This window comes from Crocodylus porosus, unplaced genomic scaffold (genome assembly GCF_001723895.1).
Source record: "Crocodylus porosus isolate Cpor-Errol unplaced genomic scaffold, CroPor_comp1, whole genome shotgun sequence".
Taxonomy (NCBI): Eukaryota; Metazoa; Chordata; order Crocodylia; family Crocodylidae; genus Crocodylus; species Crocodylus porosus.
Genome location: NW_017728906.1, coordinates 91140876 through 91155185, shown reverse-complemented (window position 1 = coordinate 91155185; position 14310 = coordinate 91140876). Strand labels below are relative to the sequence as shown.

The 14310-nt window shown below is 41.5% G+C and overlaps 1 protein-coding gene across 1 annotated transcript in view; it reads right to left on the bottom strand.

Moving 5' to 3' along the window:
* Window positions 1-13095, bottom strand: part of LOC109305477 (LIM and senescent cell antigen-like-containing domain protein 2) — a 31978-nt gene extending 18883 nt beyond the window's left edge. Inside the window, exons 1-3 of the mRNA XM_019528480.1 lie at window positions 12772-13095; window positions 8961-9173; window positions 8755-8806 (exon numbers count right to left, since the gene is read on the bottom strand). Coding sequence (XP_019384025.1) covers window positions 8755-8806; window positions 8961-9173; window positions 12772-12953 — 447 coding nt within the window. The 5' untranslated portion in view covers window positions 12954-13095. The remainder of the gene's footprint in view (window positions 1-8754; window positions 8807-8960; window positions 9174-12771) is intronic.
* Window positions 13096-14310: the final 1215 nt, after the last annotated feature.

Here is a 14310-nt window from a genome sequence, read left to right as displayed (position 1 = left end):
GGTCTTGCAGGAGTTTGTGACCGTTTGACCTCATCATCCCTTGGTGAATAAACGTTCCCCCAGATCCTGGTGGTCACCCCGATAAACTTATAGGTGGCCATCAGATCACCCCGAGCCTGCGCTTTTCCAGACTAAAGAGTCCCATGGCTCAGCCTGTCGTTGTAAGGTCTGTTTCCCTGACCTCTGATCATGTGCGTGGCTCTTCTCTGGACTGATCAATGTTTAACTGCAGTTTCTGGCTCCAGACTCTTAGTCTAACTCCTGATGTTTCCTCCTGCTCTCTGAATACATGACCTGGCCCTAACCATTAAGAAAAATGACTACACCCTGGATGGCAATAATGACCTGGCTGTAGTGAAGATGAAAGATGCACAGAAACTGGTCCTTGTGGCAAAAAAAAAAACCAACTGGACAAATTAAAGAAGCAGGAATTCTGATCATCCCTCTTGTACATCTACATTAGCACATTTAGCACACCCTACACTTTTTCATGCAATGATAATTTCACTTTCACACAGCCAAGCATATAGAACTGTGACTCCATGGTAACATATACATTATATCAGATCATATTTAAGTGCTGACAGGATGCTAAAAAACTGGTGCTGTTTATAGTACTACAGGCAGGAATTAATTTTGGAGCTATATGTTCAACTTACAAAATTCCTTTCCTAGCAGGAACCATTTCCCCCTAGCCCATCTGGTTGCCTCCCTGCTCTGCAATTCCCAAAAAAACAGCTTAGCACGGGTGAGGAAAAAAGTACATGACCACAGTGCATCTCCATGTCAGACACTTCAGCGATTTACTATGCAAACAACTTGCTAGCATAATGCTACTGTATAAAAGGGATCTTTTCCGGTCACAACTTTTATTGTAGAGGAATAAGAATTTAAAAATAATATTGCCATTAGATTAAATCAGACAAAATGAGGGAGTTTTTATGTAATGGGACTGGATTCTGATCCCAACCACTTCCAAGTCCAGCATGCTTCAGGTCTTCTTTTCTAGCTCAGGCTCCTCTGAAGAGAAAGATTTGGTGGGTTAGCAGTTGCTCAGCTCTCACAGTCTTTATTTCCTGAACGCACTTGCCTTACAGGAAACCCCACAAGCATATGTCAGTAATTAATGAACAAACATAAAAATAGTCCACAAGGGGTAACTCCCAGTCTGGGGCATTTTCCCAGACCTCAAGGGGGTGACTCAGGGATTGTGCTGCTCCCTCATCACTGCAGTCTTTCCTTTCTCTCTCTGGTGCTCCTGCCTTGGTGTTGTTGCTTCCAGCCTCGCAGCCCCTGGGCCTCTTCCAAACCCTAGGAGAGTCACTGGTCCGGCGTTGCAGACACTATCCAAGCAACCTTTCTTTCTCTTTCTGTCTGTCTCCCAGTTTTCCCTCTGTCTCGCTCGGTTTTTCTTCTCTCTCTGACCCTCTTATCTCTCTGAGCTTTTTAACTCCTACAGACCAGCCAATTATTGCTCTCAATTCGCCCACTCTTGTTGAGGCAGGGTTGCAATCACCCTCTGCCTGCTTCCAGCTGGGCTGCAGCCCCTGAGGCCTGCTACAGATCTGTGAAATGGTTTCAAGGAAAAACTGATGTAGCACTGCAGAACATCTACCTAAACACAACTGTAAAAATATGCATGCAAGCATGTCTGGGAATGGAAGGAAGCAGCACTTATATTTGGGTGCCTTAAGGCATCTCCTAACCAGATGCAAATACCAGCTAACTTGTTTAAACCAGACAGACATCATTATAATGCTACAGATGTTTCCCTTTTGAGTACATGCTTGTACAACACTATATAGATATGGGGGTAGCAGGATGTATGTTTTCTCCTAGAAATCTTTTTAAAAGCTTAACTGAATATTAAGCAGAAATTGAGAAATAATATATACTGCAATGTTTGCAGATTAGCGCCTTCATGGTTTTACTATGATGCTCTAAGGATCTGGAAAGCTTATATCTTTGTGAATCAAAATAAAGAAGTAAAAGCCAGAGTGAACTTTTAGAAGTGGTGAGCTTAGCATACACATAACTATGCCCTGGAAACTTAAAATTGCAAGCTTAGTTCTCATGCTCAACTTCACCCAGCATTAAAGAATGAAAGGTTCTTTATCTTTCAACCTCTCTGATACTAGTAAAAAAAACCACATCATTATGTAATTCTGCCAAGTACTTTGCAGTGCAATGCAACTAACACTGCAAAACAGATTCCAAAGAAGTGATTTAGAAAAATGTAGAAGGTTTAGATATGCTAGCGTATCAGTATAAAACTGCAGTCCATCTTACCTATTTATTGAGAATCATACCTTTCTCCTGCCAAACGTAATGCATCTTAAACTGAGAAATCAGAATGCTTCCTATTTTATGTTATTAAATAAGAGAGTGGCAATGTAAAGGTTAATTGTGTTTGCATAGCAGAGCCACTAAACACCACTCTGGGAAGCAGAACAGGTTTTCTTCCCTTCCGGATTTGTGCCAGGCAGGCATATTCCATTACTGTAAAACTTGTTTATATTTTTCAGTGATTTGGGCTTATTTTTAGCTGTGTTCTCTGGGCTGAGTTTATCTAGCAATGAAAACCTGCAGTTTATGTAGACAAAGTCACTTGATTGACAAAAGAAGGAGTTCCAAGAATCAAAAGTTTCCATGTCAAAAATTCTCAATGTAACATCACCACTGATTACTTGCAAATCTCCAGGTATTTACTAAACAGTGTTTCTTCAAGGACCCGCTGGCTCTAGCACTGTTTCTGCTTGGCATACAGAAAGAAAGAGGTCTCCAGATGACAGTGCAATATAAATAATAACAAAATTTGCAACTTTATCATAGCAGCCTCCTGCCATAAGCCACTATTATCTTCTGGAACTCAAAGGAGAATTCACCATAACTTTTACATAATGTAAAACTTGTGACTTATTATCCAAGCCAAACTTCCTAAAAATTCAGATCCCACTCCTAGAACTTTCTTGAGTGCTTGAACTGTTTGCTCCATATTTTCAGGGGAAGAGGAGAGAGAGTTTTCTCATGTCCTTTCTCATATCACAGTTACAGTAGGCTCTACTCCTGCAGAAACAGCCTTATGAAAGGGAACTATTTGACAAGTCTTTTTTCTGACCACACAGTAGCCACTCTAAATGGAAGAGTGATGACTGATGGCATTCAGTACCACTGAGTGGGTTACTGTTTACTTGAAATCTTCTGATTTACAAATTAGCAGATTTATATCAGTGGTCCAGGATTATGTTTCACTGCCCCTCTGGACATGCTGGCACCAAAGCTCCCTATTTAAGTAGGTTATTTTGCATTAGTAACAATGTATGGTCATGTACCTGTTATAAATCTCTAACGAGAACATTCCATTGCCAGATTACGGTATAAAACTAGAGGTAAACTAGTGAATCCAAAGCACAAAACTGTCTGGAATGGAGATCTGGTTTTGGATCAGAAAACACGCCAACTTGGTGAGGCCAAACAAAGGAAAACAAGCATTTCAAAGCAAACAGTAGACAAGGATTCCTATGTTACACTACAAACAAAACTTACTTCAACCCACAAACCACAAGACCAATAATGGTTGGTTAATTAACAACTTAAAATGAAAACTTTAAGATCAATTTTTTGCATGTGCTTGAGGCCAACAAAAGTCTCACTAAGTCTGTAGGGACATGTACTGGAATCTGGGCTGGGTAAGAATCGTTACTCCAGCACTTAGCTGCAGCTATCCTAAAGATGATGTGAAAAGAGCTACGTAAATTGTCTAGGAGTTCTTTGTCTGACCAGGATTCTTACGTCAGCACAGCTAACCAGAACTACTGCCCTGCTGTCAATGCCCAATTGTAGACGCACTGCACTGGTGTAATACAGGGCACACTTCACTGGTAATAGGTCTACAGAGAACCACAGGCAGCAGTGACAGATAGGGCAGGGAGCAGAAGCACAGCAGCAGCTTGGTTAGGGAGCTGAGCAACAAAATGGAGTAGGGTTGCAGGGCTAATCTGCAGGGCTAATTTGTGGCTTGCAAGTCAAAAAGGTTGGCTTCACTGGGTTAAAGCATGATCAGATAATCCTAGAAGAGGACTGTGCCCTATGCTACAGAGAAAGGCAAGGGCTACTGGGATTTTTTTTTGCCTATTTGACCAGGGGAAGAATTTCTGCCTCAATCCATATCTAGTAACCTGTTTGACCCTATATGTATGACCTAGCCCCAAAAGACAGGCACCTGAAAGGTCTGTCACGCAAGCAGAGCAGACAAATACAAAATGATAAACAGCTAATTACCATTAAGAATATCAGTGTATTCTAAGAAAATCCCTCCTCGAGTTGCAGTCAATCCCTGATGTTTTAGTAGACAGGGAAAAAAACCCAGAAGCCAATAATTAACTTATGGGCGGGAGGGAAGGGAGAAGCGGGGAATCTTCCTGGGCCACACAGGGAACTAGTAGAAGCCCCAAAGCATGGGTTTTGCAGATACCTTTCACAAAGAGGTCAAACTTCTTTTCGACCCCCTCACGAGGATATTAGATAATCCACTATGCATAGGGCAAACATACTGCTACCTCAGGAACATCCCTGTGTTATCATACTATATATATTCTATAAACTTGAGAACCATTTGAAGCCATTCAGATCCTTTAATCCCACAGTTTTTTTCACAAGACAGCTCCAGATATTCACTTATCTGAAAATAAGAAAGCTTCTGCTAGTTTCTAAGTTTTTTTGTGACTAGCCTGTATTATCTATCTGGTCTTGTCCAGACATTGTTTAACATGGCTAGTTCTTCCCCCTCCCTAACATTCACTAAAAAGTAGTCTGTTTAGAAAAGGCCTAAGAATCTATTGCCTGAGCTCACAGATACCCAGAGTGATGACTAGTTAAGACAACTTTGAAGTGGCTTGGGGATGGAGGAAGGGGACACCGTGATTGTTAATAGTTAGAGACGACTTCTGGAGAAGATACTTAGGACAAGAAAACCACGAATTTAGGAAAACAGGCCTACTGGATCCTTGTCAGAGGATGTAACAAGCTGAAATAAATCTTCTCACACGAAGAGAACAGTTTTAGGTACAGGAGTCATACGTTTGTTGGTATAAAGAGAAATTGCCAGGCCAAAGGGGAAAGAGTAGCATGGCTGAAGACAGTGATACCATTGGAAAGTCAAATACAACACAGAACTTTTCAGGGTCACTTATCCTAATCAGTATTACTCCCTTTCTAACACACTTTTTTAAAAGAAGAATACTGTATTTATTTGAATACAAGACAAGGCCAAGTGGAACAATGTGTCCTGCCCTGGCAACAGACAACTGTCAGGCCCCATCTCCAAGATCAGAGCTGGAGCTGGGACAATGACTGTTGCCCTCACAGCTGCCTGCTGCCCAGGCCAACTCCAATCTCAGAGCCATGGCTGGGACAATATTCCCTGCCCCTGCAGCTGCCTGTTGTTGGGGCCAGCTCCGATCTTGGAGCTGGCCCCGGCAGCAGGCAGCTGCAGGGGCAGGAAACAACATCCCAGCTCCAATCTCGGAGCCAGAGTCCAACAGTTGCCTACTACTGGGGTAGGAGACAATGTCCCAGTTCCCACTCCAAGATCGGAGCAGGGGTTGGGCAGTAGGCAGCTGCCTGTGGTAGGGGTTTGGGGTGGGGGGCAGCTGCCCCAGGGTGCAGCAGGTTCCCACACCTTATAGAGTCCAGGCTTTATCTCAGTGCCCCCTGCCAGAGCTCCCCCTGGTTGTTACATGGGAGCAAAGCAGAGCAGGAGTAGTTCTGCCCTGAGATGCTCATGTCAGGAGCAAATTTGCTCCGGATGGGCACACGTATAGATGAGCTCCTAGTGCAGTAAGCATTCTACACATTAACTGCACATGTAGACATGGCCAGATTGTACAGCATATAAGAAGTACAAAAGTGCTATTTAAAAGTATGTTTATGGAGTACTTTTGCTAAAACTTGCAGCAGTTTTCAGAAAAGGTAAAATACATCAGTGCTGGATGAGTTAAGTCTATTGGTACCTGTACTAATTTGCCTACATGCACCTTACTGCAGGCATTTTTATTTCAAGGTCAGTGTTTTCAAATTTGCTCCTCACCTCCATGTGCTCAGAAAGAGCAGGGTCTGATAGTAAGAGAGGGAGGGGCAATACCTACCCCCACAGATTTATTTTCCCTGCTGTAGCAAGGGGAAGGGGACAAATTCAAGGCAAACCTCCAATAATTAGATTCTATACCTGAAAAATTATAACACATTTATCATTTTTCCATATATAGAACCTAATTATTGGGGGCTCTCCTTATATTCAGGGATATCTTGGATTCAAGTAAATACAGTAATGCTTTTGTAGCAAATGGCAATTTCTATACAAGCTAGGCACTACCTCCTTGAAAGTAAAAACATCACACAGCTAAACTCACTGGAAATTAATTTGACCAATGATACTGAAGAAGGGCTACTTTTATCTCTGGTATAATCTATCAACAGTTACCTTTGCCTTTAAGAGGAAGGCTCACTTTACAGTAAAACAGGTGCTTTAAAACAGCAGCAGAGAATGTTAAAGGATGCATTAAACAGATAATGGTGGGATACTTGCTCCCTGGTAAATGAAAAAAGCCTAGCCACAAATGAACCTGAAAAGAATAGGGGAACAAGATCATGCCAAGGATTTGCATGGGTATTGGTTGCAGTCATGTTGGTCTAAGGGCATCATAGGCAGACAAGGTTCTTTGGGTAAATCTGATATCTTTTATAAGACCAACTAAAATAGTTGGAAAAATTCTTCTTTGTAAGCTTTCAGGTACAAGCATTCTTCTTCAGGCTGAGGAAGTCTGCAGTTGTTCCGTGCTCTTCCTGGATGGGAAAGAATAGAATGGAAGCCCAAGGCTGTATTCTTTGGGCTAGGTGCAAATATGCTGATCTGCAATTTAAGTCTTTCCTTCTAGTGTTCCTGCACTATCCTACATAAGATGTGTTTCAAAATCTTCATGTTTGCAGAAGTCTGAAAGCACTAAAATACCAATTCCCCAGCAGCCAAGGTAGCAAATTGCCAGCAAATCCATAGCAATCACCCACCCAGCATCAGCCTCCTCTGAAAGCATTTGGTTCCAGGTTTTCAATTTTGGGTAAGATCTTAGTATGTTTTCTGAGTCTTAGCACCCAAAATCATCAAAAACTATTTGATGATACAAGTCCTCTCCGGTGTTAAATAATATCCACAGTGACAATATCCCAAACAAGATCTCAGTAATGAAACTGGCAGGATGATTTTATATTTATCTCATCACAGGAAATTATTTTACACCAACGTGTACTTAAACTGTCAGATTCATTATGTTGCCTCTAAACTGACCCTCAGTATCAATACACACCTGTGACAGTCATTTCTGTTAAAGATTTTCAAACTAGAGTGCATATTCCATTATATATAGAGACAAAATTTCAAGCAGAGCTGCTTCATGCTTATATCATTAAATGATTAATGATTATATCCTTAAATGGAATCTTCTGAACTACTGCAACATTGATTTTCTGCTTAATTGGAACACTACGTGTAGCCTAGTCATCCTCACACACATCGCAGCTCAGTGGAAGAGATGGCAATTTACAGCAATAACACTGTGGAAAGCAAACTGTCACACTCTTTAATTAAATAATTAGTGTGCTTCTTTTTATACTGCATTATGTCTGAAACACCTTAGATCCCTACAAAATCTCTCCTTTTGTTAGGAGATGGTTGTCTCCATTTTGAGAACACAGTATGACATAAATCTTTCTGTGCTTTCAGCCACTATTCCAATTTAGACTGCAAACTACTTAGGCTGTGATCCTGTTACGTTAAGTGCTGTGTGAAACAATAAATAAGGTGCTTCTATACAAACGCTTCAGTCATAAATAAAACAGAAAAGTCTAAACTGAATCAGCATTAAGGGTGTAACTGGGGTAGGATCATCTTGTGGCAAAAGCACTGGACTTGAAGTGAAGGAAATCTTGTTTTTAGTCTCAAAACTGCCCCAGACATCCTGTGTGACCATGAAAAGTTACTTAGGAACAAGATTTTGAAAAGACTGCAAGAGTGCAAGGAGCTTTTGAAATCTGGTCTTTAATCTTTTTGAGCCTCTGTAAACAAAGCTGTTCCATATTGCAGGCAGTCGTTTTTCTTACATATCAATTGCTCAATAGCATACCATAGGCAAAATCCTCTCTAAGGCCATTGCTGATCCAGTCATTACTCAGAAAAAGGAAAAGGCAACTGGATTATGACATATTTGACCTCTGGGTTTTTGAAAAAACATGGTGAGGTGTCTTTCCATGCAAAAACATAAAAACTTCTCTAATTCAGAATGACCCCTGAGGGCTGTGTCTAGGAAGTGAATGACATACACTCTGCACCCAGGATGCAGTGGGATGAGCAACGGCTATAGCATTAAAGAGAAACCAACTTTTCGCTTTGAATACTTTTGGAAGGTGATGTTTACTAGAAAGGATCCTGAATTGACCCACTTGATCTGAATCCCATCTGGCTTTTGGTACATTCAGATCTGAAGCTCAGTCTCATGGCTTGAGCTCATTTCTAACAAAGTATTTGGGAAAAGTCTGAGTTGTATTGAAGCCAATGACAAAATTCACTGAGGACTTTAGTGGAGCCAGAATTTCATTCTTCATTCTACATTTATTCCATTTTAGTAGCTCTGTTTTATCTATGCCTCCAGCACAATATGTAGAGTGTGTCTTCATACGCTGCAAGGAAAATTCTGCATTTACCACAATGCTTGGGGATAACCTAGGAGGTTTTTGCCCATCACTAATTCTGTGACTAAAAAAGATGTTAACATTCTCAAATTGCAATGACATTCTCTATATTGGCACAGAAATGCCTCTCCTTTCTTCTGTCTGCTGGATATTTATTTTCAAAGAACAATGCCACATTTTGCAGTGATATTACATGAACAGGTGTATTTTCCATTTACACCTTAAAAAGGAAACCCAGGAAATCAAGAGAAAAATATATTAACCTGTTTACCTCATAGAAGAGCCCTTCAGGGAACTGCTGAAAACACTGGGCACACACAAAACACTGCTCATGGTACAGTTCACCGTTGCTGTTAACGATTTTCTCAGCAGGTGCGAAGCCTCCTCTGCAGCGCTCACAGATGGCATTTGCAAGAGCATTTGCCATATTGCTGTAATGAAAGCAAAACAAAACAGGAAAAAGATGACACTGCTTCTCTGAAAGAAAGGGATAAAGAAAAAGAAAACTTCCAGATCCCTTGATTTTAACTTTTTTTTCCTCAAAAGCCACCTGGCCCTATCAAATTCCCACTGATGTTTTTCTGAATAATAGTGTTTAAGGTGCCATCATCGTGTCTTGCCATGGGCCTGATTTCAGACTAGTACAGCTAACTACCTCTCTACACATTGACTTAAATTGGAACTGAGACAGTTCTACAGACAGAAAATAGTAAAACGTCATTTAAATCCATCTACCATCTAAGCCCTTTAGTAATAGCATATTTGCAGATTTGTGTGAAGGGAAAAAACAGGTAAAGTTTTCTATAACAAGACAGAAAATGAAAATAAAATTATAATGGTTATGCAAAACAAGAGCCTGGCTTATCACTAATTTAAAATTGGTTTTCCTCTGTGAGATGAAACCAAGAATATTGCTCTAAAATGCACATAAAACCAGTACAAAGTATCTAGGGCATCAATGCACAGGAGTGGAATTAATAGTACTTAGCTTCTGTGGCAGAAATAACCAATGCACAAAAGAGTGCTCTTAAGAAGTATTAATTTTGCAAAATCCTTCCAACTACATGGAATCTGAATCAGAGATTTGAAAACCACCCACATAAATAACCTAGGTACTTCTGGGTTCCTAGGCATTTGTAATAAAATGTTAATGCAACATCTGTAAAAATCAGAAACCAAACTCACTCTTCAGGTTTGAATATTCAGCTGCAATAAATCAGCATTGCTCCATATCTGTCAACTGGGGGACCTGGCTTTAATTTTTGTAAGCCCTCGGACATTAGGCTGTTTCCTTGCTTACACCTAAATTCACAAAAGTCTTTGAGGCAGAGCTCTCTACCTGTACCTTTATGTGGGGAGCAAATACAGGGCAAATGATCAATTTAAGAATATCTGGCAAACCACTTGCAGAACAGTTATAGAGTATAAATAAAACCTAAATTAAGGGATGTGAACTTTCTGGTAAGATGATTGATTGAGGTATTTTTATAAAAGAAACTGTTTCTATTCTTCAGTAAGTAAAAAGATGATTTCTGTGTTTGATAGGAAGTCATGTTGCACCCATATAAATGGAGAGCAAAATCCTCTATAACAAGGTTTGCCAACCTGCAGCACAAGTGCCACAGGCAGCCTGTGTGGGTGGCTCATGGCAGATCAGTGAGAGGAGAGGCAGCACAGTCGCAGAAAGCAGAGCTGGAGATTGGGCAAAGTACAAGGTAGGGAGCAGAAAACAGAGCAGCAGACCAGGCAGAGGAAGGGGATCAGAATAGCACTCGGGGGTACGTCAACCCATAAGCAATAAATTCAGCAGCTTTTGCTTCAAAGTTTATTGTTCCTGGGAAGCTCCCTGGCGTATGGTTTTAGATGTGCTCAAACTGCACCATACCGAGCCAGGTCTGAGCAGCCTCGGCTGGCAGGGAGTCAGGGGAGTCAGCCTGCCAGCTTGGGGCTGCTCTGACCAGGCTCAATGTGTTGCACAGGGACTGGATGGGGCACAAGTGTGCTCCAGTGTGGGGCTAGCCAGCAGAGAGCTTCTGCACCGAAGCACCCTCATGCCCCAGGCAGCTAGGTCTGAGTCTACACATGTGCAGCTGTGCACAAAAAACTGCAGCAGGGTAGGACTTGTATTTACAAGTCCTACCCTGCTGCAGAGTTTATATTAGTTTCCTGCATCCTAACAGGGGTGTATGTCTACACACAGAGACATTTACTGCAGAATTAATTAGTCAGCTTTACAATAAATGTCTCACGTAGGCACACTCAGGGACAGTACAGGGCCAATTTGTGGCATGCCTGCCAAAAAGGCTGGATGCTGAGTATTACTTTGCAGGTATTAGTGTCCTCAACTCCAATTGACTTCCACTGTACAAAGCTTGCGTCGGTTCATGGTATTATGTTAACATGGATTGTGAACAGATCTGTGATTCAAGGATTGGACTCCTAAATCATCTCAAGACCCATCAATGAGCCTTGGGAGAGATCATCCTTGAATTGAGGGAGTGCCAACAATAATTAACACAGTTCTTATTAAATGGTTCCAAGCTGAGGAACTATATTTATTCTTTGTAGCAGAGTCTCAACAAGGAAACTGTGCGATCTTTTTAAAGGTGATATTACCACTGTTAGGTGCTCCAACATGATTCATAAGATAAACCCAGTGATTTCAAATAGGAATCAATCATGTCAGAAACATTCTATCCTGCTGTGGTCATTTTGAGTTCTTTGCAACAGAATAATTGCTCTAGTATTTTTTATAGTCACAAAACTAGTAGAAACAAACTCATTTTCTGAGGGGTGCTGTCTAATGAGGGGTGCCTCAAATCTGAAGAAGTTGAGCAGCACCATACATGCACTCCTGGCAGCCCCATGCAAACTTTTAGTATCAGGCCCCGCTTCACCAGAGATAATGATACTATTAATAAAATGACCATTTTCAGGCCCCCTTTCTGTCTGGGCCCTGGACGGCTGCTCGGTTCACCCATGCCTGTGTTCAGCCCTGAAGTTGAGAACAACTACCTAACACTACACCACAGAAAAATGGTAAGCCCTGCTTAAAACAGCACTTGCCTGGTTATTAGTAATCTGCTGGTTTTTCTATTCTACAACTCTTTTCAGAAGAGGGTGACATTAGCTGCATTTCCACATAAACCTCAAGAGTATCAGATCAAGAGCATTCCATTTTTCACAGGGTCTCAAGCAAATGCACATGTGTGTGCACGCATGCACGCACACACAAATAAGAAACGTAAAGAATGTCTAGCTGTATTGCTAACTGCCTCTCTTCATAATCTACTTCTGTCACAACTATTGTGACTTTTGGAAGGGAAACAGGTTATTTCATAAACTGCATCTACTGAAAAAGTGTCCAGATTGCATGTGAATACTGAACACAGCATAACTTGCAACATTTTCTATAGCTCAACAGCTCTTGCATGGGAAAGGTAAATAGATATTGTACCTTAGAATTTAACTTCAAGCATTTCTTGGATACAAAGTATTATCCAACCGCAAGTAGTTGGTGAAAAAACTTCGAAACACACAGCTTTTAGCAAAACCAAAACCCCCCCAGAAACAAACAAACGAAAAACCAAAACCAACCCTCCCTCCCCCTCAAAGCTTTCTTTTCTCCCTGCAAAACTCTCAAATACTTAATTCATTTTCCTTTTAGAAATGTCAAAATTTCCTAATGGCAACATAGCTTACTATTTGTTATGGTAATCAGTAATTGTCCACCAAAATGTAAAAGATAGAAAATTATGTTACCAGTACGATCATTTGTACCTTTCCCCCCAAATTTGTACAAACTAATATCCAAGTCTCACAACATATAATTTGCTTTGCAAATGCAAAATAGTTCATTAAAAAAATCACGCGGGGATGCAAACTACACATTTATCAATCACAACAAGTGGAATTGCACTAGAGGATGGATCAATCCTATTCTATACAAAATAAAATGAGTAAAGACAACTACAGACATTAAAAGGTGATCTGTCAAATAACATCTAAATGCTGAGCAAGTGAACTTACGATCTTGCATAAAAGTCACAAAACTCTTTGTATACTTTTATTTCACTGTGCCTACGCTGTAATTTTGACACTGGTTTTTCGCCTTCATTTCCTCTGATATCGTAGGCATCCTGAGGGACCTTGTGTGGAGCGTCTTCAGTCTCTGGAATCAGATAGGAGCGAGCTCTGCTTTGGAATTCCATCCTTCATTAACTATTATGAAAAATCCACTGTAATACTCAGTAGGAAGCTGCAGACAAAAATCCAGAGAAATAATACGCAGGAATCCCCCTTGTTCCCAGGGAAGTGATTTACTTCCACAGTGTCATGTCAGTTAGCTCGGCTTTGTCGAGCGCCCTGGTAGAGCTTCACGTTAAGAGCTCAGCTGCAGAGCAGCTAGAACGTCATGCTGCTATTTACTAAAGGGTCATTGGAAGCTGAGGAACACATTCCATTACAAGGTTGTAATACAAACTTGGACAGTACATCAGGGCTTCACTATCTATTGCCGAAAGAAGAATTCTAGTCAGGCACAGAAGAGCTATTCTATGAGTAAACTTGTACGAGTGAACACATTCATTGTCAAGCTCATCAAATTGCTAGAGGAAAAAAGTACTAGGTAGAAAAAAATGACAACAGTGCTACTTCATCATGAAAACACCAACACCAAAAAACATAAAAGAAATATTTTGTCACTAGATGAAGATTGTTTTTAAACTTCTGCCAAACTAAATTGTAAAAATAGCCTTTTGCACTACTAATGAGTCATTCTTAGTGAAGTACTCTGAGATTATGGATCAACAAGGACTTAAACTGCAACAAGGGAAATTTAGATTGGATGAACTCTGTCACTACGGGGGTGGTTAATCACTAGAACAAACTACCTAAAGAGAGGTTGTGGAATCTCCTTCATCACCACACATTTTTAACTGAGGGTTTAACTGAGGATAGGCAAACATTTGGCTAAACCGAGGTATCAGAGATACGGCCCATGGGGTCCAACAGCTGGCCCCTGCCCCTGCATCTTGAGTTGAAGCACGTGAGGTGTGCACTGGACTGGCCCCATGCGTAGGGCCCAAGACATTCCAAATGCAATGCCTGCACCAGCATGTACAGACACTCTGAGACCTGCACTACAAGCAGCACCTGCACACAGCCAGTTCAGGACCCCTCTGCCCGCCACATACTGAATCTAATAGCCATGGCGCTTGCTCTAGGACTGTGCTGCACAACTGGTCTGGGACATATGCTGTGTGTGATATTTTCTTTCCCTGCAGGGTTCTGCGACCAAGGAGGATGCACCTCAAAATGAGCCCTCCACTGCTAAGTGGCAGACGGTCACCTCCCGTGCCAGGGCTGCTTGAAACACGGCAGCACCAGTTCTTCCAGTCCGGCTGGAGAACAGGTACGAAGCCCTGGCAGCCCAGGAGGAGGAGGAAGGAGAGGACGAAACCGGGGAGGAGGCAACTCCACGTTCACCATGTCCCGTGCAAGCTGAAGGAGGCAAGAAGGCCAGGAGGAAGAAGCGTCGCGTGATCGTCATTGGTGACTCCATCCTGA